Genomic DNA, 23,086 nt, shown 5'->3' with positions numbered 1-23,086 from the left:
TTGTGAAGGAATAGATTAATAGATTAGCTGGACACATTATAAAAGGGCTTTCAGCTAGAGAAAATCCCATGGCATATGCCTATTAGAGGTTTGCAGCGGATACAGATAGGTCACCTGCTCCCTCTCTACCTTTCCATCAGCTAAAGCCAAAAGGCTTCGAGGACAAAATAGTGTTGTAACATTTACTTTTCTCCGAACCCCCTTCTTATGTCGCAAATTTGCAGCGGATTCGCACTACAGATTTCTTCTGCATTTTCTATTTAAACAGCAGATGGGTCCTAGCATCAATCCCAACCCTGAAAGTCAGAATTTTTGCATTGTATTTTTGCATGCTCCTAAAAAATAATTCATGCACATAAACACATAATTCTAGCTTTGGTTTACAAAGAGTTTAGACATAGCTGGCAGCAGCACCCTGTAGTCACTTGATCACATAACCCAAGTACATACAACAAACGGTTCTGCATAAGTACAGGGCAAAAGCACTTGTACCTGTCATAATTCCTGCACTGGCTCGGTTTTATCACACTCATTTAAATGTACCACAAATGTAATCGTCTCCTTTTAAGAGATAAAAAAGGCAAGCTGTGCTTTGCCAACAGAAACACACAGACCAGAAATCACAGTAAACATCTATTACTTACAGTGTTAGCTAGCTCCAGGTAGCTTCCACCCACATCGCTGGTAAGACATGAGCTTTGAGAAAGTAGTCTCTGCAGGGCTGCTTGAGTGGTGGCCTTACCCCCAAACGCCAAAAATGTCTGCATTACTGAATGGTTCTGTGGATCGGGACTTTGCAGATCTCGTGCTCCAGAATCATATTCCCAGCTCTCCCGAGCTCCAGATAAGGCACCTTTAAGATGTTAAAAATAAATAAATAAATAAAAGAAACCACACTTCATCACCTAGTATTATTATCCAGGAATGGTCATTAACAAGTGTAACTCTTGATTGGAAATACTACACTGAAATTATTAAAATATATTTAGAAGTTACAGATTTGTTCAAAAGGGGTGTCCTGAAAAATCTGCACTTAAAAGGGGAGGTCCCAATAGCTGCATGAGGGCATATGGACATCAGAGGTGACCCCCCTGCTCAGCACCACCCTCTATGGCTGGGTTCACACGACCTATTTTCAGACGTAAACGAGGCATTTAAGCCTCAATTTACGTCTTAAAATACGGCTCCAATACCTCGGCAAACATCTGCCCATTCATTTGAATGGGTTTGCCGACGACCTGTCATTTACGCTTCGCTGTCAAACGATGACGCGTAAAAAAGATGGCTCGTCAAAAGAAGTGCAGGACACTTCTTGAGACGTAATTTGAGCCGTTTGTCATTGATTCCAATGAAGAACAGCTCCAAATTACGGGCGTAATTGACGCCTCGCAAAACGCGAGTACATGCAATTACGTCTGAAATTACGGAGCCGTTTTCTCCTGAAAACAGCTCCATCATTTCCGACGTAATGGTCGTTATCGTGTGCACATACCCTAAGAGTCAGGGCAGAGAGTCACTAACAAGCTGCAGCTCTTGCTCTGGCAGACTGAAATAAGGCTTCGTTCACGTCTGCGTCAAGGCTCCGTTCCGACATTTTGATGGGATGAATAGCGTAGTCCACTACGGTATTCATCCCGTCAAAACGACGGAACCCTTGCACAACGAAGACAAACTGAAACCATTGGTACCGGATCCGTCACCATTTAAATCAATGGTGATGGAAACGGAAACCTTTGGATTCAGTTTGTGTCAGTCAGGGCTCCGTTCCGACGGAACATCGGAATGGAGCCCTGACGCAGATGTGAATATAGCCTTAACGGTGTTCCAGGGTCTCAGGAGATGAACACATGCTGATCAGCTAATCTCCATCATATCTACTATAATAAGGGGGTTGTCAGTAACCCCCTTGTAGACTAGGGCTACATGGTGACTTGTGGCCGCGCAACATAAGATCGCAATGTCGCACTGTTAAAACCGCAACTAATTATAGTGAATGTGATTGCACTGAAATCAGGCAGGTTTGTATATCTGCCGACCGTTTTGATCAGTTGCCGGTCTAAACACGACCACATTCACAATTATTAGTTACGATGCAGCAGCGCAAAATTTCAATCTTACATTACGCAACCACAAAGTTGGCGTGTAGCCCTAGCCTAAGACCGCATGGTAATTTAAAAATCCGAACCATTCCCTTAAATTCATGTCAGTTTTTGTAAATATTCAAAATAATATAACACTGTCAGTTTGTAGGGACACGCCCCATTAACAAGGGTAATGGTAATGCCCAGTTTTCAATGTATTCCTTGATTTCCAGGAGGAGTAAGGTTATGTTCACACGCATAAACCTATTGGTACATACAGGAGAGAGGTCTAATTGGTATACATATGAATATATGCTATACTAATGCCTATACATAAAGGCTAGACCTCAGTAAAGCCAAGTAACCCTTGGTGTGTTGCCCTAAACAACTAGTATAAACCTATAAGATATAGGGCACAATTAACACAAATATCTTGAAAAATATATAAATTTTATTGAATATTACAACATTAAAAAATGAGTCATACTGAGCAAAAAAACACAAGAGACATCTGACACATACAGAGAACATACAAGAAAAAATGGTAAATAACAATGTCACGGATATCGATATATATCTATCCCTAGGTAATATTAGCCTGATAAGGTAGTAATTGAAGCCTCTATATATTTAAGCATCAAAATTTACCAAGTGGAGAAGATGTGTGTATACAGCTAAGAAGAGGCTTGAATGTCAGACATATGTACCCAGTGCACAGATATGGCAACAAACTGCAGGCTTGAGGCGGAGGTCTGGTGTAAAGAACACAGCGTGCCTGCAATGATAATAAAGGCAATTGGAATAAACAGATACCTAGGAAGAGAGAGTGTGTAACGTACCCATTTGTAGTCCTCTGCATGGAGAGAACGTCAGTCCCGACGCGCGCTTCGGCGAAATGCCTTCGTCCGGGGGTGGCCGTGACATTGTTATTTACCATTTTTTCTTGTATGTTCTCTGTATGTGTCAGATGTCTCTTGTGTTTTTTTGCTCAGTATGACTCATTTTTTAATGTTGTAATATTCAATAAAATTTATATATTTTTCAATATATTTGTGTTAATTGTGCCCTATATCTTATAGGTTTATATTTATATATTTATATATATATATATATATATATATATATATATGTTCACACGCAGTGGTTTCAGAAGTAATTCGGGAATTTTACGCCTGAAAAAATGCCCCTAATATGCCTACAAACATCTGCCCATTGCTTTCTTTTTTTTCTTTATCAACAGTTTTTATTAGAATACAAAATAGCAAAAAAGACATCATACGACATTTCAAAATTTTGTACGCAGTGCAATAAATTCAAGCTGTATAAAAGATACAAGTGCATTATATCAAAGGTAGCAACAAATAAATAAATTAATTAAAAAAAAAAAACCCTAGAAAAGAGGAAATAATAACATCCAATGGCAAATAACAGCACAATATCCATATTCAAAAGTAGTGCAATATGTAGGGAAACCAGTCCCAAAAAACAAGAATGACAATTTTAAGTGTTAATTCCAACACAAAATAACACAAGACAACCGAAGGAAGCACAAACAAACAAAAGCACACAGAGTTGGCGATAGGAACGTTCAAAAGATGCCATCCAACCAGAGATGCAAATCAGCACCACCCCGAAACACAGACCCGACTGACCAATTTTGAACAAAGATGTCAGATTTACCCCGAACAGACAAACTCCTCCATCCTCATAATCCCGTTCATTTCAGTTACCCATTCCTGCAAAGAAGGCACATGAATGGACTTCCAGTGACGAGGTATGACAGTGCGAGCAGCAGCCAAAAAATGTCGAAAGATACCTTTTTTGAGGCGTGGGAGTGATCCAGGAACCATGGAAAGCAAGCCAATAGAAGGAGATGTAGGAACGTCAGTGTCAAACAAACAGCTTGTTCCCGAGGTCAAAAATTTTTCCCCAAAAGGGACGGAGATTGGGGCAATCCCACCAAATGTGCAACGTGGTTCCAGGAGCCTCCCCGCACCTCCAACAATCAGCCGACACATCAGGAAATATCCTATGCAGGAAGGAAGGAAGGACAATGGTACTATCTGGTAAGGATTTTATAATTTTTTTCCTGAGCAAAACAACAAGTCAGCAATTTGTGAGCCAAGAAAAAGGAAGTCCCCCAATCCTCTACAGAGTGTCGAACCCCCATTTTGCTCATCCCATGCTGCAGTGAACACCAATTGAGAAAAAGAATAGCTAGGGCAGAGAATCCCATGCAGATTATGTGAGAGGGAGCAGAAGTCAAGGACAGATAAAGTTCCAAAGGAGTCTTATCCTTAAGCAATACCAAACAATCGCTAATGGAAGAGCGATACGAACGTAGCTGGACATAAGACCACCATATTGATAGTCTCCCCGGGCAGGCCTCAGAGACAGCAGCAAGTGACAAAATAGCACCATCGGACCTAAGGGTCTGAGCTAGGTATCCGCCGTCCTGTCTCCCCCAACACAGGAAGGTGTCTACACCCACCGCTGGAGGGTTATCAAACAGAGGAGTCAAAAGAACCCGGACGGTGAGCAAGGTCCATGGTACCAATGATCCGCTCCCAGACTACAAGAAACTGACGTGTGAGGAAAGGCAAAGACGTTGGTCGCTGGGAACCAGGCAACCAAGGCAGAGAAGACAATGCAAGTGAGGACATACCTTTCTCAATGCGCACCCATTGATTACCCGCAGCCGAGCGGAACCAATCCACCAACCTCATGAGAATCGCAGCTTGATGGTAACGCTTAAACTCCGGCAAGCCCGCACCCCCCTCCACTGCTTTCAATGGGTTTTACAATGTTCTGTTCCCACGAGGTGTTATTTTACGCGTCGCTGTCAGAATACGGCGCGTAAAAAGACGCCCATGAAAAAGAAGTGCATGTCACTTTTTGGAGCCGTTTTTCATTGACTATGGAAAACAGCTCCAAAAACGGCCGTGAAAAACGCAGCGAAAATCACCACAAAAATCACTAGTGGCTACAAAAATTTCTGAAAATCAGGAGCTCCGTATTTTTAGACGTTTTTGGTCACTACGTATGAACATACCCTTATAGAGGAACAGCACAATACAGACTGAACGATGCTCCAGAATTGTTATTATGTGGGTAATACAAAGATTTAGTAAAAAAAAAACAAAAAAAAAAAACTGTTCCTTCTGTACAGTAGTGGGTAAATTAGATGAACATTATTATGAGAATGGAGGAGTTGATGTCTGCCAATCGGGGTAAGCTCGAAAGCTTTGTTCGAAATTGGACAGTGTTGTCATTGTTTCGGGATGGCGCTGACTTGTCTCTCTGGTTGGATGGCCTTTATTGAATTTTGAATACTCAGACCGCATAATTTCTGCTATTTTCTGCCGTTTCTTCTGCTTGTGTTTCCCTTTTGTTGCCTCGTCTTTATGTTTTAGGTCTTCTGTTTTGTTTTTTTATGTACCTTTGTTTGTTGTACTTTAACAATTTAATATACCCATGGCAATAGTATGTGGGGACTGGCTCCCTACATGTTACACTACTTTTGTATGGGTTATAGTGCTGATCTTTACCATTGGCTGTTCCTTTTTTATTTCTATTTGTTTTTGCCGTTTTCCATGATGTAAGGGAGGATACCTCCTAAATTATTTCTTTATGTCCTTACAAGAACGTATTGTAAAAATATATATTTTTTATTTCATTACATTGAATGTAATATTTTGACTTAGGCGGGATTCACACGACAGGGTCCCGCCCGAGCCCGAGTATGCATTATTTCCGTTCCGGGCCGGGCAGATCTGGGCAGTGACATCAGCGGCAACTCCTGAAGGGGAATCCCCATGTGTTCGGGGATTCCGCTTCAGGAGTTTCCCCTGATGTCACTGCCCAGATATGGACAGAGACATCAAGCGCTCTGTCCAGGAGCGGAATCCCCGAACACACGGGGATTCCGCTCCTTCAGGGAGCTAAAATGGAGCTAGCACATAGCAGAGCGGGGAGATACCTCCCTGCTCTGCTATAGTGGCGTCGCTACAGTAGTAGCAGCCGCAGCAGCAGCTAGCGGCGCCATGGAAGGTGTCTCCGGGGCCAGGGTGCTTTTAAAACAAGCAGGGGAAGGGAGCCAGCGCAGTGCTCCCTTCCACCTGCTGTACACCCCGGCCCTGCCACACAGTGTACAGCCATTCGTCCGAATGGCATAAACTCCTCCTCTTCACATGCACTCTGCGCTGTGAGGAGGAGGAGATAGAGCGCAAGCTACGGAAAACCCGGCCATCACTCGGGACACATTCCGGTGATGGCCGTGTACCCGGCCGAAAATAGAGCATGTCCTATTTTTTGACGGCCAATTTTCCCGGCCGTCAAAAAATCACTCGTGTGAATAGCCCCATTAGGGTTCTATTATTCCTAATGTAGCCGGGTGCCGGCCGATTTATTAACGGCCGGCACCCGGCCGGGAAATCCTGTCGTGTGAAATTTCCATTTTACTAGTATATGGTAATTTTTTTACATTTTGTGTGAAAATACGTTTTAAAAAGGAACTGTTTTTTTTTTTTTCTTGATCAACAATTTTATTAGTAAATAAAAATAGAGCATACAAACATCTCAGAATAAGGCCTCATTCACACGGCAGGTTTTCCCGGCCGGGTGCCGGCCGTTCATAAATCGGCCGGCACCCGGCTGCATTAGGAATAATAGACCCCTAATGGGGCTATTCACACGACCGACTTTTTGACGGCCGGGGAAACCGGCCGTCAAAAAATAGGACATGCTCTATCTTCGGCCGGGTAACCGGCCGCCCGGCTCCCATAGAAGTCTATGGGGCCGGGTAATACACGGCCATCACCGGGATGTGTCCCGAGTGATGGCCGGGTTTTCCGGCGCTTGCGCTCTATCTCCTCCTCCTCACAGCGCAGAGTGCATGTGAGGAGGAGGAGTTGATGCCATTCGGACGAATGGCATCGCTGTACACTGTGTGGCAGGGCCGGGGTGTACAGCAGGTGGAAGGGAGTGCTGCGCTGGCTCCCTTCCCCTGCTTGTTTTAAAAGCGCCCTGGCCCGGCGACACCTTCGATGGCGCCGCTAGCAGCTGCTGCTGCTGCTACTACTGTAGCGACGCCACTATAGCAGAGCGGGGAGGTATCTCCCCGCTCTGCTATGTGCTAGCTGCACTTTAGCTCCTTGAAGGAGCGGAATCCCTGTGTTTTCGGGGATTCCGCTCCTGGACAGAGCGCTTGATGTCTCTGTCCATATCTTGGGAGTGACATCAGGGGAAACTCCTGAAGCGGAATCCCCGAACACATGGGGATTCCCCTTCAGGAGTTGCCGCTGATGTCACTGTCCAGATCTGCCCGGCCCGGCACGGATGCAAAACTTAATGCAAACCGGCCGGGCAAAATGGCCGATTTTACCGGCCGACGCTCGGGCGCGACCCGGTCGTGTGAATCCCGCCTTAGTTTATACTTCAGGAACAATCCGGTGAATTTTTTTCTTATCGAGGCCCCAGTTTGGAAAACGCGCTTGGTAAAAGGTAGGGCAGGTCATCCTCTTACCAGGCGCTTTGTTGCCAAAGTATATGCTCCATTCCCGGGCCACCGGTAAGTCACGTGATCGCAATGTACCTGCCCGATTCCTACAGCATCTGCTGTGTGGACCGGAAGTCTCACTATGCATTCCTATGAGACTCACATTGAGCGTCTCATAGGAATTCATAGTAAGGGTATGTTCACACGCTTAATGAAAAACGGCTGTAAAACACAGAGCTGTTTTCAAGGGAAAACAGCCTCTGATTTACAGCCGTTTTTTTTATGCATCACGCGTTTTTTTTATGTGTTTTTTATGGCCGTTTTCTATTCAGACAATGAAAAACAGCTCCAAAGACGGCTCAAGAAGCGACATGCACTTTTTTACGGGGCATTTTTGTACGCGCCTTTTTCACAACCGGCGCGTAAAAAACCGCCCCGTGGGAACGAAACTGTTTTTCTCATTGAAATCAATAGGCAGATGTTTGGATGCGTTCGGCCCCCGTATTTTCAGCAGTTTTTCGGGGAGTTTACGGCCTGAAAAACGGCTGAAAATAGGCCGTGTGAACATACCCTAAAAGAGACTTCCGGTCCACACAGCAAACTCTGTAGGAATCAGACAGGCACATTGCGATCACAAGACATCAAGGTGGCCCGTGAACGGAGCATAAACTTTGTCACCAAAGCGCCTGGTAAGAGTATGATCTGCCCTACCGTTTATAAAGTGCACTTTCCAAACGGGGCCGCAATAAAAAAAAAAAACATTCACTGGAGCGTTAGGCCGGATTCACACGAGCGTGTGCGTTTTGCGCGCACAAAAGGTACATAAACGCTCCGTGTGTCAGCAGCATATGATGCGCAGCCGCCATCATTATGACACTCTGTTTTTATGTTTGTAAACAGAAAAGCACGTGGTGCTTTTATGTTTTCATTCATAGTTTTGACTACTGTAGCGCGCATCACACGGAAGTGCGTACGTGTGCCGTGCGCGGTTTCACGCACCTATTGACTTCAATGGGTGCGTGATACGCGAAAAACGGGCAAATATAGGGCGTCATGAGTTTCACGGACAGTCTGAACGGCCCCATTAACTAACATAGGTCCGTGCGATGCACGTGAAAATGACGCGCGTTGCATGGACGTATTATACGTTCGTCCGAATAAGCCCTTATAGACACTTTTAGGGCCAGTTCACACGGAGTTTTTTGGCGATTTTTTTTTTTGGCGCAGAAACCACACCGCAAAACGCGCCAAAAATGCCTCCCATTGATTTCAATGGGAGACGGAGGCGTTTTTTGCCCGCGAGCGGGAAAACCGGCTCGCGGGAGAAAGAAGGGACATGCCCTATCTTCGGGCATTTACGCCTCTGACCTCCCATTGACATCAATGGGAGGCAGAAAAAGCGTACTTTGCTGCGAAAAACGCTGCGAAAATCTGTGTGCAGGCAGAGGAAAATCTGCCTCAAACTTCCAAACGGAATTTTGTGGCAGATTTTTCTCCTGCAAAAAAACTCTGTGTGAACTCTTATTGTCCCATTGCGGAGGCTATTTTTGCAAGAGGGACAACAGGAAGTGCAGATTTTGGTTAGTTAAAGTCACTACTACTTCTAAATGTACTAGTATATTCCCATTTTGAAGTTTCCCATGGAAACTAGAAATGATAAAACTTGGAAGTTGCAAGAAATTCAAATTCCATATGGCCTCCCAGCAGACATTGGCGGAGTTTACATTATGCATTTTTTTCGATCTGCAACACTGATTTTATTTTTTTTATCCCATCACCTATTGACCTCAATGATAAAAAAGGAGAAAAATAAAAAAAATATTGGATTTAAATGCAATCCGCACATCATAACTTCCAATGTTTAAATCACCTGCAGTATAAACGTCTCACCTAGGCTGTGGTCACTTCCAGTCGGCCAAGAGGTTATTCGGTCATGCAGCTTTTTTTTCTTACATAAGTCGTCAGACAAATCCACTTCCTCCTTTCTGATCTCTCGCACAAGTTGCATACGACATTTGGAAAAATCATGAAATGAGATTTTCCCACTCTCATCGGCCCCAAGCTGATGCATGATTTCTGCTACAGAGTCCTCCATGTTCAGCTGTCGGCAAACCATTAACAAATCATTCCTGAAAACAAAATGAAGTGGAAGTATGGTTACTGGAGGGAAGCAAGTGTTGAACACTAGTGTAAGCTCCCCTACAATAGATTACTGAAGCTATAAACCTCTAGGGGTACCTAAATACTTATCCCATATAAAATGAGGCCTGAGCAATGAAAACCAAAACTGGTTTACACTCATTCTGTGGTCTACAGCTAGACATCTTTGCCACAAAACTTACAGTCCTAGCCAAACGTTTTGAGATTGAGACAAATTTAGGTTTTCAAAGTTTGGGGCTTCAGTTTTTATCGCGACAACTTGCATTAACTCAACATTGTAAGGCCTTATTCACATGAACGTGTCTGTTTTGCGTCTGCAAAATACGCAGCGTTTTTCCTGCGTTGCAGTTCCGTGTGCCATCGGTGTTTGTTCCATGTGGCATCAGTTTTTGATGTCCGTGTTAGTGCACATTTCTTTACTTATTTTTTTTCTCTACATTTCTTTAGCAACTGGTGCGTGAATCACGGACCGCACACGTAAGACGTCTGTGGGCTCTCCGTGAGTTTCCTGCACCCATTGACCACAAAAATGTACCAGAATAGGACATGCAGTGAGTTTCAACAGAAACACGCTGCGTGAAAAATCACTGATGTCTGAATAGCCACATTGAGTTGCATAGGTCCACGTGCTGTCCGTTGTTGCACCATGTCACAAGGCAAAAGTGATAACTAAGCGGCTCGGTGAACAAAACATTGACATTTTAGGTCCATGCCCAAAACAAACTCCCCAGACCGCAATTCTACTGAGAACCTGTGGTCAATCCAGGTGGACAAACAAAAAACACAGAAATTGTGATAAACTCCAAGCACTGATTAGGCAAGAATGGTTTGCCATCAGTCAGGATTTGGCCCAGAAGCGGATATCCAGCATGCCCGGGCAAATTCCAGAAGTCTTGAAAAAGAAGGGTCTACACTGTAAATATTGAACATACATGAACTTGATGTATTTTTTAAAAACTTATGAAATGCTTCTAATTGTTCTTCAGTATACCATAGAAACATCTGACTAAACGCGGCGTTTTGCGCGCGCAAAAACGCGGCGTTTTGCGCGAGCAATAGGCACTTAACAGCTCCGTGTTTCATCACCATAGGATTCCATCATTATGACACTCTGTATGTTTGTAAACAGAAAAGCACGTGGTGCTTTTCTGTTTTCAGTCATACTTCTTACTGCTGTTGCGTGAATCACGCACGTCCCACGGAAGTGCTTCCGTGTGGTGCACGTGATTTTCACGCACCTATTGACTTCAATGGGTGTGTGATGCGCAAGAAACGCAGAAATATAGGACATCGTGAGTTTTACGCAGCGGACGCCCGCTGCGTAAAAATCACGGACTGTCTGCACAGCCCCATAGACTAATATAGGTCCGTGCGAGGCGCGTGAAAATCACGCACGTTGCACGGACGTATATCACGTTCGTGTAAATCTGCCCTAAAAGATCTAAAAACACTGAAGCCCTTTATCAAGGCGCTGTGGCATATGTATCCTAAATGACCGCCATGAAAAGGCGTATGGGTGGTCACTAAGGGTTTAAAAAATGCAACAAGAAATTAAGGGAAGCTGTCATTTACAGCGAGATCTCGCGAGATTACGCTTGCTGTGCTGTAAATTCCCCACAAACGTTACCGAAGTGTCGGGATTGTGAATAGACATCGCGTCCTGGCTGGAAGCGATGTCTATTAACTCTCAAGACGCTTCAGTAACGTTAATGTGTGAGTATGTGACTGCACATCATGATCTAGTAAGATCACTATGTGCTGAATAAATGAATGGAGAGAAGCGTATGACGCAGATTGGTCACTGATTGGTCAGCGTCATACACTTCTCTTTACAACGCCCATGTGGTCAAAAAGTAAAAACACACCCAGTTGTCTATTAAGAAAGTCATTAGCATAAAGCTAAAATAGGTCATAACTCCATCAAAATTGATTGATTTTCTAAATAATAAACCACTGTTCTCTACATTACAGCACCGATCACATTATGTAGGAGATAGGGCATTTATAATCTGGTGACAGAGCTTAAGGACGCGTGGGCAAAAAAAAACATGGCCAGCTCTCAATGCAACCATCTTGGCATTGCCCTTCCCCAACAGGTGTCAGTTAACTTTATTTTAAGGGTGGATTTACATTGGATGAAAATGCTGTAGATTTCCTGTGCGTGAAAATATGCAGCGGATTACAGTCCCAGCTATGTGTATGAGATTTAAAGAGACTCTGTCACCACATTATAAGTGGCCTATCTCCTACATAAGGAGATCGGCGCTATAATGTAGGTGACAGTAATATTTTTTTTTTTTTAAAAAACAATCTATTTTTACCACTTTATGAGCGATTTTAAGCTTTATGCTAATTAGTTTCTTAATGCCCAACTGGGCGTGTTTTTACTTTAGACGTTGTACAGAGGAGTGTATGACGCTGACCAATCAGCGTCATACACTCCTCTCCATTCATTTACACTGCACTAGCGATATAATTATATCTCTATGTGCAGCCACATACACAAACACTAACATTACTGCAGTGTTCTTATAATGAATAGACATTACCTCCAGCCAGGATGTGATGTGTATTCAGAATGCTGACACGTCTGAATCTTTTCTATGAGATCTCCAGCAAGGCAAACGTAATCTCGCAAGATTACGATGTAACTTGTCATTTCAAACGAGATTACGTTTGCCTTGCTGGAAATCTCACAGAAAAGATTCAGAAGTGTCAGGATTCTCAATACACATCACGTCCTTGCTGGAGGTAATGTATATTCATTATCATGACACATGAGTAGCGTTATAGTGTGTTTATGTGGCTGCACAAAGCGATATAGCTATATCGCTAGTGCTGTGTAAATGAATGGAGAGAAGTGCATGACACTCATTGGTCAGCGTCATACACTCTGTACAACGCCCACTTGGTCTAAAGTAAAAACACGCCCACTTGGGCATTAAGAAACTAATTAGCATAAAGCTAAAAATCGCTCATAAAGTGGTAAAAATAGATTGTTTTTCTAAATAAAAAACCACTGCAGTCATCTACATTATAGCGCCCATCTCCTTATGTAGGAGATAGGGCACTTATAATGTGGTGACAGAGCATCTTTAAACAACTCTCATCCACATGCTGCTTAATGTTTTACAGATAGAAATCATAGAATGCTGCAGAACATCAAGTCCACAGCATGCTCATTCTGTTCTGGATGTTCAGATTTCACCTTTAACCCCTTCCCGACATGCGCCGTGCATGTACGGCGCTGTCGGGAGGTGCTTCCCGCAAAGCGCCATACATGTACGGCGCAGTGATTGTGGGGGCTCAGAAGCAGAGCCGGCACCATCACCGCGGGGTGACAGCTGTATTATACAGCTGGCACCCTCCTGTAACTGCCAGGACCGGAGCTATTCTCCGATCCGGCAGATTAACCCCTCAGATGCTGCGCTCAATAGAGCGCAGCATCTGATAGGTTTTCACCCTACCGGCAACCCAGTGATGCAATCGCTGGGTTGCTGTGGCAATCGGACGCCAGAAAATGGCGTCCGAGTCTGCCTTGTACGGGAGCCGATGAGGACCCGCCTGCGGCGTGTCCTCATAGGCTTGCTGTCAGTGAATAACTGACAGCGCTAATACACTGCACTACGTATGTAGTGCAGTGTATTAGAGTAGCGATTGGGGCATCAGGCCCTCATGTCCCGTAGTGGGACAAGTCAGAAAAGTAAAAAAAAGTTAATAAAAATGTGGTAAAACAATAAAAACACACACATTTCAAATAAAAATAAAGCTAAATTGACTTTTTTCCCATAGTAAGCCTTTTATTATGGGAAAAACCATAAAAATTAAAAAAACTATACATAATTGGTATCGCCGCGTCCGTAACGACCCAAACTACAAAACTATTATGTAATTTATCCCGCACGGTAAACGCCGTAAAAAAAAACCATGAAAAACAACGCCAGAATCTTTGTTTTTAGGTCACATCTCCTTCCAAAAAATGCTATAAAAAGTGATCAAAAAGTCACATTTACTCCAAAATAGTACTAATAAAAATGACAATCCGTCCCGCAAAAAATATTCCCTGACACCGTTTTGTGCGCGCAAAAATAAAAAAAAGTTATGGGTCTTAGAATATGGCGACACAGAAAACAAATGATTTTATAAAAAAAAGTGATTTTATTGTGCAAAAGCCGCAATACATAAAAAAAACTATATAAATTTGGTATCGCCGTAATCGTATTGACCCGTAGAATAAAGAGAACATGTAATTTAGGGCGCACTGTGGATGCCGATAAAAAAAACAATAAAAAACTATTCCAGAATTGCTTGTTTTTGGTAATTTCCTTTACCAAAAAATGAAATAAAAAATGATCAAAAAGTCGTATGCGTTCTAAAATGGCACCAATAAAATCTACAGCCCGTCTCGCAAAAAACAAGCCCGCACACCGCTCAATCAACTGAAAAACAAAAAAGTTATGGCACTAGTAATGCGGTGATGAAAAAACATCTCAATGCGCAGGCCGGAGGGGAACATTCCTTCAGTTTCAGGGCCCTAGTATGTAGGAACTAGGAAAGGGAATGGACATAGCACATCCGCTGGAAGCGAGGGCGCCCGTATTATACCAGCGCAAAACTTTCCCAGCAATATTTCCCAAACTACGAAGGAGAAAAATTCCCCAAAAGGTGCAGAGTGTTACAAAAGGGGGATAAGAAAGAAAACCGTTTATCAGTGTGACACCGGCCGGTGCATAACGGATCGCTTCACAGCGTAACACACATCTATGGATAATTGTATTATTTACCCCATTATTATACCCTCTTATTATGCCCTGATGTACTCCGCATAGATTACATATGCCACCACATTATAAACGGAAATACCAGCAAAACCCCAAACAGAACTACCAAGCAAAATCCATGCTCAAAATGGCGGTCTATTCCTTCTTAGCCCTACAGCGTGCCCAAACAGCAATTTATGGCCACAAGTAAGGCATTACCATACCCGGGAGAACCCGCTTAACAATTTATGGGGTGAGATTCTCCAGGGACACAACATCTTGTGCGGTGAATGGGCAGATCAGTGGAAAAATTGCAATTTTCACTTTGCACCATCCACTGCGTATTCATTTCTGAAAAACACCTGTGGAGTCTAAATTCTCACTACACCCCTTGATAAATGCCTTTAGGGGTGTAGTTTCTAAACCGGGGTCACTTTTGTTTGGTACATCAGGGGTTTTGCAAATGCAACATGGCGTCCGCAAACCATTCCAGCAAAATCTACGCTCCAAAAGATAAATACCGCTCCTTTTCTTCTGAATGCTCCCATATACGTAAACAGCTTATTATAACCACATATGGGGTGTTACCGTACTCGGGAGAAATTACTTTACAAATGTTGGGGTGCTTTTTCTTCTCTATTCCTTGTAAAAATGAAAAATGTTGATCTAAAACTACATCTTGTTGGAAAAAAAAAATTATTTTTCATTTTCATAGCTTAATTCTAATTAATTCAGCAAAAAACCTTTGGGATCAAAATTTTCACTATACCCCTAGATGATTCCTCAGGGGGTGCAGTTTTCCAAATGGAGTCAATTTTGGGGCGTTTCCACTGTACTAGTACTACAGGGGCTCAGAAAATGTGACATGGCGCCCAGACACTATCCAAAATCCAAATGGTGCTAGTTCCATTCTGAGCCCTACCGTGTGTCCAAACAGCCGTTTATGACCACATGTGGGGTATTGTTTTACTCGGGAGAAGTTGCTTTACTAATTTTATGGTGCTTTTTCTCCTTTAGTCCTTGTGGAGATGAAAAAAAAATTAGCTAAACCTACATTTTATTTGAAAAAAAAATGTAGATTTTCATTTTCACAGCCTACTTCCAAAAATTTCTGCAAAAAACCTGTGGGGTCAAAATGCTCACTATACCCCTAGATAATTTCCTCAAGGGGTATAGTTTCCAAAATGGGGTCACTTGTTGGGGGTTTCCACTGTTTTGTCCCCTCAGGGGCTTTGCAAATGCAACATGGCCTCCGCAAACCATTCCTGCTAAATTTGAGCTCCAAGAGCCAAATGGCGCTCTTTCCCTTCTAAGCCCTGCTGTGTGTCCAAATAACCGTTTATTACCACATGTGGGGTATTGTTTTACTCGGGAGAAATTGCTCTACAAATGTTGTGGTGCTTTTTCTACTTTAGTTCTTTTGGAAATGAAAAAAAATTAGCTAAACCTACATTTTATTTGAAAAAATGTAGATTTTCATTTTCATGGCCTAGTTCCAAAAATTTTTGCAAAAAAACTGGCCGGTCAAAATGCTTGCTACACCCCTAGATAAATTCCTCGTGGGGTGTAGTTTCCCAAATGGGGTCACTTTTGGGGGGTTTCCACTGTTTTAGTTCCACAAGACCTGTTCAAAGCTGACATGGTGCCTAAAATATATTCTAATAAAAAGGAGGCCCAAAATCCACCAGGTGCTCCTTTGCTTCTGAGGCCGGTGCTTCAGTCCAGTAGCACACTAGAGCCACATGTGGGATATTTCCTAAATCTGCAGAACCCGGGCAATAAATATTGAGTTGCATTTCTTGGGTAAAACATTCTGTGGTACAAAAAAAATGGATTCAAAATGAATTTCTGGAAAAAAATAATGAACTTTGTAAATTTCACCTCTACTTTGCCTTAATTCCTGCGCAATGTCTAAAGGGTTAAGAAACTTTCTAAATGCTGTTTTGAATACTTTGAGGGGTGCAGTTTTTAAAATGGGGTGACTTATTGGGGGTTTCTAATATCTAAGGACCTCAAAGCCACTTCACAACTGAACTGGCCCCTGTAAAAATAGCATTTTGAAATTTTCTTGAAAATGTGAGAAATTGCTGCTAAAGTTCTAAGACTTGTAACGTCCTAGAAAAATAAAATGATGTTCAAAAAACGATGCCAATCTAAAGTAGACATATGGGGGATGTTAGTTAGCAACATTTTTGTGTGGTATAACTGCCTGTCTTACAAGCAGATACATTTAAATTGAGAAAAATGCAAATTTTTGCAATTTTTCACAAAATTTTGGTGTTTTTCACAATTAAATACTGAATGTATCGGGCAAATTTTGCCAGTAACATAAAGTCCAATGTGTCACGAGAAAACAATCTCAGAATCACTTGGATAGGTAAAAGCATTCCGGAGTTATTACCACATAAAGTGAAACATGTCAGATTTGAAAAATGAGGCTCTGTCAGGAAGGTCAAAAGCGGCCAAAGAGGGAAGGGGTTAAGGGGTGAAATTGGCAGCAAAATCTGCACGTAACACGTAAGCTGTAGAAAGGCTGCAAAAAAATGCAGCATTTCAGTCCCGTGTGAATCCAGCCTATAAGGCCTCATGCACACGACCGTAAAAACACCCGTTATTACGGGTCGTAATTACGACCCGAAATAACGGGCCCATAGACTTCTGTTGGCCACAGGTACCTTCCCGTTTTCTCACGGGAAGGTGCCCGTGCCGTTGAAAAAGATAGAACATGTTCTATTTTTTTCTTTTACGGGCCGTGCTACTATACTTTATGCTACTATACTTTGTGCGCGGTCATGCTCGTAATTACGAGCACGGTCGTGTGCATGTGGCCTAAGGCAGGGTTCACGCGGAGTTTTTTGCAGGAGGAAAATCTGCCTCAAAATTCTGTTTGGAATTTTGAGGCAGATTTTCCTCTGCCTGCACGCCGATTTTCGCTGCGATTTTCACCCACGGCCATTGAGCACCGCGGGCATAAAACGCTGCAAAATACGCTTTTTCTGCCTCCCATTGATGTCAATGGGAGGTCAGAGGCGTAAACGCTCGAAAATAGGGCATGTCCCTTCTTTTTCATGCGAGCCGGGTTTTCCGCTAACGGGAAAAAAATGCCTCCGCCTCCCATTGGAATCAAAGGGAGGGATTTTCGGCCGTCTTTTGGCGCGTTTTCGGACGCGGTTTCTGCGTCAAAAAACTCTGTTAACCCAGCCTACGAGTCCTTTGATTTACTCATCTCCAAAAGGCAGAAATGAAGGCATAATTGTATTCGGCCATGTGAACACTAGTCCTCGAAGACGTGTAAAAGGCATAAAAGGAGCTATTTTTAACATGCATTTGAGAATGCCAAGTAAACCTTTTATGTTTATTGTCACACTCCAGACCATCCAGCAGAACATGCCGCCACCACTTTGTAATGGCATTAACACTTTAGTGGCAATTTACTTCCAGTATTCTAATGAAGGTATTTAAGGCAGCTTCCCTGCTGGGAACCTCACTAGGCTACTAAAACCTCAGGATATAATAGATGTAATGATGCAAAGTTTTACAAATTCCACAACACAAAGGCAGCGACACATTGAATGCGGAATATAGAGTAAGCAGAAAGATTAATAGTTGGAGGCAGCTAGAGGTGCTGACCGTATAGAACAAATAACTGAGAATATAGTTTAGGCTTTCTTTAGTCAATATAAGGTTAATGAGGCATATGGATAGGGTCTGTCCTACTAGGAGGACTGACTTAATATTGGGTGAGATTTATCATAACTTGTTCATAGTAAGATTTGAGCAGTTGCAAGTCCACATTTTTTACTTATTAGGAATTTAGTTGTGGTCGCCATTTGGGACAAGTATTGCCGGATTTACGTTCAATACAGTTGCACTGCGCCATCAGAGCAGGACTGCTTCAACTGGCACATAAGGTATACTGAAGACGCCCAGAGGTTCTGCGATGACGGATCACTACTAGAGAATAAGTATATAAGAAGACGCCCACACAGACCTTTTCCCCTGCCTCCTCCACTGTGGAACCAGCATCTGCCATGCCAGCTCATACAGACACCGGTCAAGCTTAGCAGAGAGGAAGCGGCATATGGGTGCTATGATCACTCATTCATTCTCCCTTATGTATAGGGCTGAAATGAGAGGACACTTCCCCCACAATCAGTCAGTCTAGTGTAAATGCTGGAGTCGGTTAACCCCTTCTGGAGCAAGCTCATTTTGGCCTTCGGGACCAGCCCCATTTCTTCAAATCTGACATGTGTCAATTTATGTGGCAATAACTTTGGAATGCTCTTACCTATCCAAGTGATTCGGTGTTTGTTTTCTGGTGACATATTGTACTTTGTTAGTGAAAAAATGTGGTCGATAAATTCATGCTTATTTGTGAAAAATACCAACATTTTTAGGGAAATTTGAAGAAATTATGATTTTTCTAAGTTTAAATGCATCTGCTTGGAAAACAGATTGTAAGGGTATGTGCACACGATAACGACAATTACGGCTGAAAGTATGGAGCGGTTTTCAGGAGAAAACAGCTCCTGCATTTCAGACGTAACTGCTCGTACTCACGTTTTGCGAGGCGTCAATTACGGCCGTAATTTGGAGCTGTTCTTCATGGAAGTCAATGAAAAATGGCTCAAATTACGTCCCAAGAAGTGTCCTGCACTTCTTTGACGACGCTGTTATTTTACGCGACGCGAAAAATTACAGGTCGTCGGCACAGTACGTCGGCAAACCCATTGAAATTAATGGGCAGATGTTTGCTGACGTATTTGAGCCGTGTTTTCAGGCGTAATTCTAGGCGTAAAACGCCTAAAAATAGGTCGTGTGAACCCAGCCTTATACCACACAAAAAATAGTTACTAATTAACATTTCCCATTTGTCTACTTTATGTTTGCATCGTTTTTTGAACGTCCTTTTATTTTTCTAGGGCTTCAGCAGCAATTTCTCACATTTTTAAGAAAATTTCAAAAGGCTATTTTTACAGGGACGAGTTCAGTTCTGAAGTGGCCTTGATGGGCCCTATATATTAGAAACCCTCATAAAACACCCCATTTAAAAAACTGCACCCCTCAAAGAATTCAAAACAGCATTCAGAAAGTGTTTTAACCCTTTAGACGTTTTACAGGAATTGAAGCAAAGTAGAAGCGAAATGTAAAAATTTCATTTTTTTTTGCCAAAATTGATTTGTAATAAAAAAAAATCTTTAACACAGAAGGTTTTACCCGAGAGATGCATCTCAATATTTATTGCCCAGATTCTGCAGTTTTTAGAAATATCCCCCATGTGGCCCTAGTGTGGTAATGGACGGAAACACAGGCCTCACAAGCAAAGGAGCACCTAGTGGATTTTGTGGCATTCTTTTTATTAGAATATATTTTAGGTACCATGTCCGGTTTGAAGAGGTCTTGTGGTGCCAAAACAGTGGAAACACCCCAAAAGTGACCCCATTTTTGAAACTACACCCCTCAGGGAATTTATCTAGGGGTATAGTTAGCATTTTGACCCCACAGGTTTTTTGCTAAATTTATTTGAATTAGTCTGTGACAATGAAAATCTCCCTTTTTTCTGGAAAAACATAGAATTTTCGAATTTTTGCAAGGAATAAAAGGAGAAAAAGCAAACCAACATTTGTAAAGCAATTTCTCCCGATTACGGAAATACCCCATATTTGGTAAGAAGTCGCTGTTTGGACCCACGGCACTACTACCAAGCAAAATCTGCGCTCCAAATGGCAGTCGTTCCCCTGCCATTTGGAGCGCAGATTTTGCTTGGTAGTAGTTTTGTTTCGGGTTTTACTGGTATTTCAGATTACAACGTGGGGGCATATGTAATCTGTGCGGAGTACATCAGGGTATATGTAAGCTGTGTGGAGTACATAAAGGTATATATCAGCTGGACGGAAGAACATCACGGTATATGTAAGCTGGGCGGAGTACATCAGGGTATATGTAAGCTGGGCGGAGTACATCAAGGTATATATCAGCTGGACGGAAGAACATCACGGTATATGTAAGCTAGGCGGAGTGCATCGGGTCATAATAGGATGATGTAATAATGGGTTAAATTAATAATAAAATTAATTATCCATGGATAGTGACGTTTGCTTTGAACCAATCCTTTATGCACAGGCCAGATTTTTTGGCGCAGGAGTCGCACTTCTAAAGGGTGTCTGTGGTGTTGTACAAAATATCTGCACTCCAGCATTGCCTAATCTTTGACTTCTTCACTAGCCCCATATGTAGCACAGACCCCAAAATGTCATAGTTTCAGCTGCATTTACAGGCTCTACCAGTGGGAAACGAGGATAAAGGGTTTTAGGTGAGGAACTGCTGCACATATAAAATTAGTCTGGGCCGTTGTTTTGCATTATTGCGTTCTAAGAGTCATAACTTTATTTTTCTGTTGACGAGTGCGTGAGTGCTTGATTTTCATGGAACGAGCTGTAGTTTTTATTAGTATCATTTTGGGGTACACGTGATTTTTTGATCAGTTTTTATTCAATATTTTTTGGGAGGTGAGAAGACCAAAAAACTGAAATTCTCAAACTTTTTTTATACATTTTTAACGGTGTTCTCTGTGCAGTATAAACAGGTTTACTTTATTCTGCGGTTCGATACGATTATGGCAATACCAAATTTATATAGTTTTTATATGTTTTAGTACTTTTACACAATAAAAACACTTTTCTAAATAAAATAATAATGTTTGTGTCACTATATCCTGAGAGCCATAACTTTATTTTTTTGTCGACGGAGCTGTGTGCGGGCTTGTTTTTTGTGTGACGAACTGTAGTTTCTATTGGTACAATTTTGAGGTACTTGTGACTTCTTGATCACTTGTTATTCCATTTTTTTGGAAACATGATCAAAAAAGGAAATTCTGCAATGGTTTATTTTATTTTTTTAGTGTTCACCATGCAGGATAAATAATAGGATATTTTTATAGGTCAGGCCGATCCGAACACCGCAATACTGATTATGTATAGTTTTTAAAAAAAATAAAAAATTTAATTATAACGGAATTTATCAGGGAAACAGGGCGATTCTTGTTTTTATTACGTAAAACTTTTATTTTATCTAAAACTTTTTTTATTTCGTTTTTTTACACTTGCTAGGGGACTTGAAGGTCTGCTCCTCTGATCCCCAGTTAACTGGACACAGGTGGTATAAATTAGTCATCAGACCTCATTTTGAGCTTGCTCTTTCTGAGCTTGGTGGTTTAAGTGGCTTGTGAACTAAGTGGAGTTCTAAAACCGGAGTGGAAAAGAGGAGTTGAAGCCCCAGTAAGTACTCTTCTTTTTCTTTGACAATTGTTCGCTGTTTTGGTGTAACTTGGATAATGGATAGCAAGATTGGAGGTTTTCTTCAGTGCACAGTTTGTCATATGTATACACGACTGGAGCCGGAGTTCCAGGGTGAATATCTCTGTGGCAGATGTGAGCATGTTGTTCACCTGGAAGCTCGTATTAGAGATCTGGAGGAGCAGAATGCAACACTGAGGAGGATAGACAATTTTGAGCGGAGCTTGCTGCTCACAGAGCATGCAGTTAGTGGGTTAGAACTGGAGGGTGAAGACATGGGTGAGCAGGATCAGGTAAGTAGCTGGGTTAATGTAGTTAGGGGCAGTAGAAAGGGGTCAAAGACAAGGAAGGCCGATCCGGTTTCTGGCATTCCAAGCAAAATTGCCAGGTTGGGTGATGATGCGAGGGTGTCAGTCTCAGAAAAGGCAGCCCTAGTGGATACTGATCTCCCTAACAGCCGGGAGAACAGCCCAGCTAGTAGTCGGCGGGATGGTAATGCAGGCAAGCCAAGACAATTGATAGTTGTAGGGGATTCTATAATCAGGAAGACGGATAGAATAATTTGTCGCCAAGACCGCCTCAACCGAATGGTTTGCTGTCTCCCTGGTGCCAGGGTTCGGCATGTGGTGGAACGGGTGGACAAATTGCTGGGAGGGGCTGGTGATGATCCAGCTGTCGTGGTCCATGTCGGTACCAAAGACAGAATAAATGGTAGGTGGAGGAGCCTTAAGAATAATTTTAAAGAACTAGGCTACAAGCTGAAGGGAAGGACCTCCAAGGTTGTATTCTCAGGAATACTGCCTGTGCCATGCGCATCACAGGAAAGACAGCGGGAGCTTAGGGAGTTAAATGCATGGCTGAAGTCTTGGTGTAGAGGAGAAGGATTTGGGTTCCTAGAGCACTGGGCTGACTTTTCATTGGGGTACAAACTGTATTCTGCAGATGATTTGCACCTAAATGGAAGGGGGTCCGCTGTGCTGGGGGAGAGAATTCTAGCTGGGGTGGCGGAGTATTTAAACTAGGGCTGAGGAGGGAGGTAAATGTAGAAAAAAAAGGGGTAGCCAGGTTAGAGAGGGGTCAGACTATATTGGTGGGGGGAGAAACAGAATGTGGGGAGAGGACTAGACAACAAGATAAGGAGATCCTTTCGTTACAAAACATCAGTGTAAATAAAAAGGACCGATTAATGTCAAATCACATTTCTGATAATAAAAGTGAAAAACTGACAGGCAAGTTAAAGTGTATGTTCACAAATGCCAGAAGTCTAGCAAGCAAAATGGGGGAGCTGGAGGC

The 23,086-nt window shown here is 42.6% G+C and overlaps 1 protein-coding gene across 1 annotated transcript in view; it reads right to left on the bottom strand.

Moving 5' to 3' along the window:
- Positions 1-495: 495 nt before the first annotated feature.
- LOC142681683 (uncharacterized) overlaps positions 496-23,086 on the bottom strand; it is an 87,181-nt gene continuing 64,590 nt past the window's right edge. The window contains exons 2-4 of the mRNA XM_075847298.1: positions 9,469-9,707; positions 645-853; positions 496-561 (exon numbers count right to left, since the gene is read on the bottom strand). Of these exons, the coding sequence (XP_075703413.1) occupies positions 496-561; positions 645-853; positions 9,469-9,707 (514 nt within the window). The remainder of the gene's footprint in view (positions 562-644; positions 854-9,468; positions 9,708-23,086) is intronic.

Source organism: Rhinoderma darwinii, chromosome 1 (genome assembly GCF_050947455.1).
Source record: "Rhinoderma darwinii isolate aRhiDar2 chromosome 1, aRhiDar2.hap1, whole genome shotgun sequence".
Taxonomy (NCBI): Eukaryota; Metazoa; Chordata; class Amphibia; order Anura; family Rhinodermatidae; genus Rhinoderma; species Rhinoderma darwinii.
Note: the sequence above shows the minus strand (reverse complement) of the source record. Positions and strands in the feature narration are given on the sequence as shown.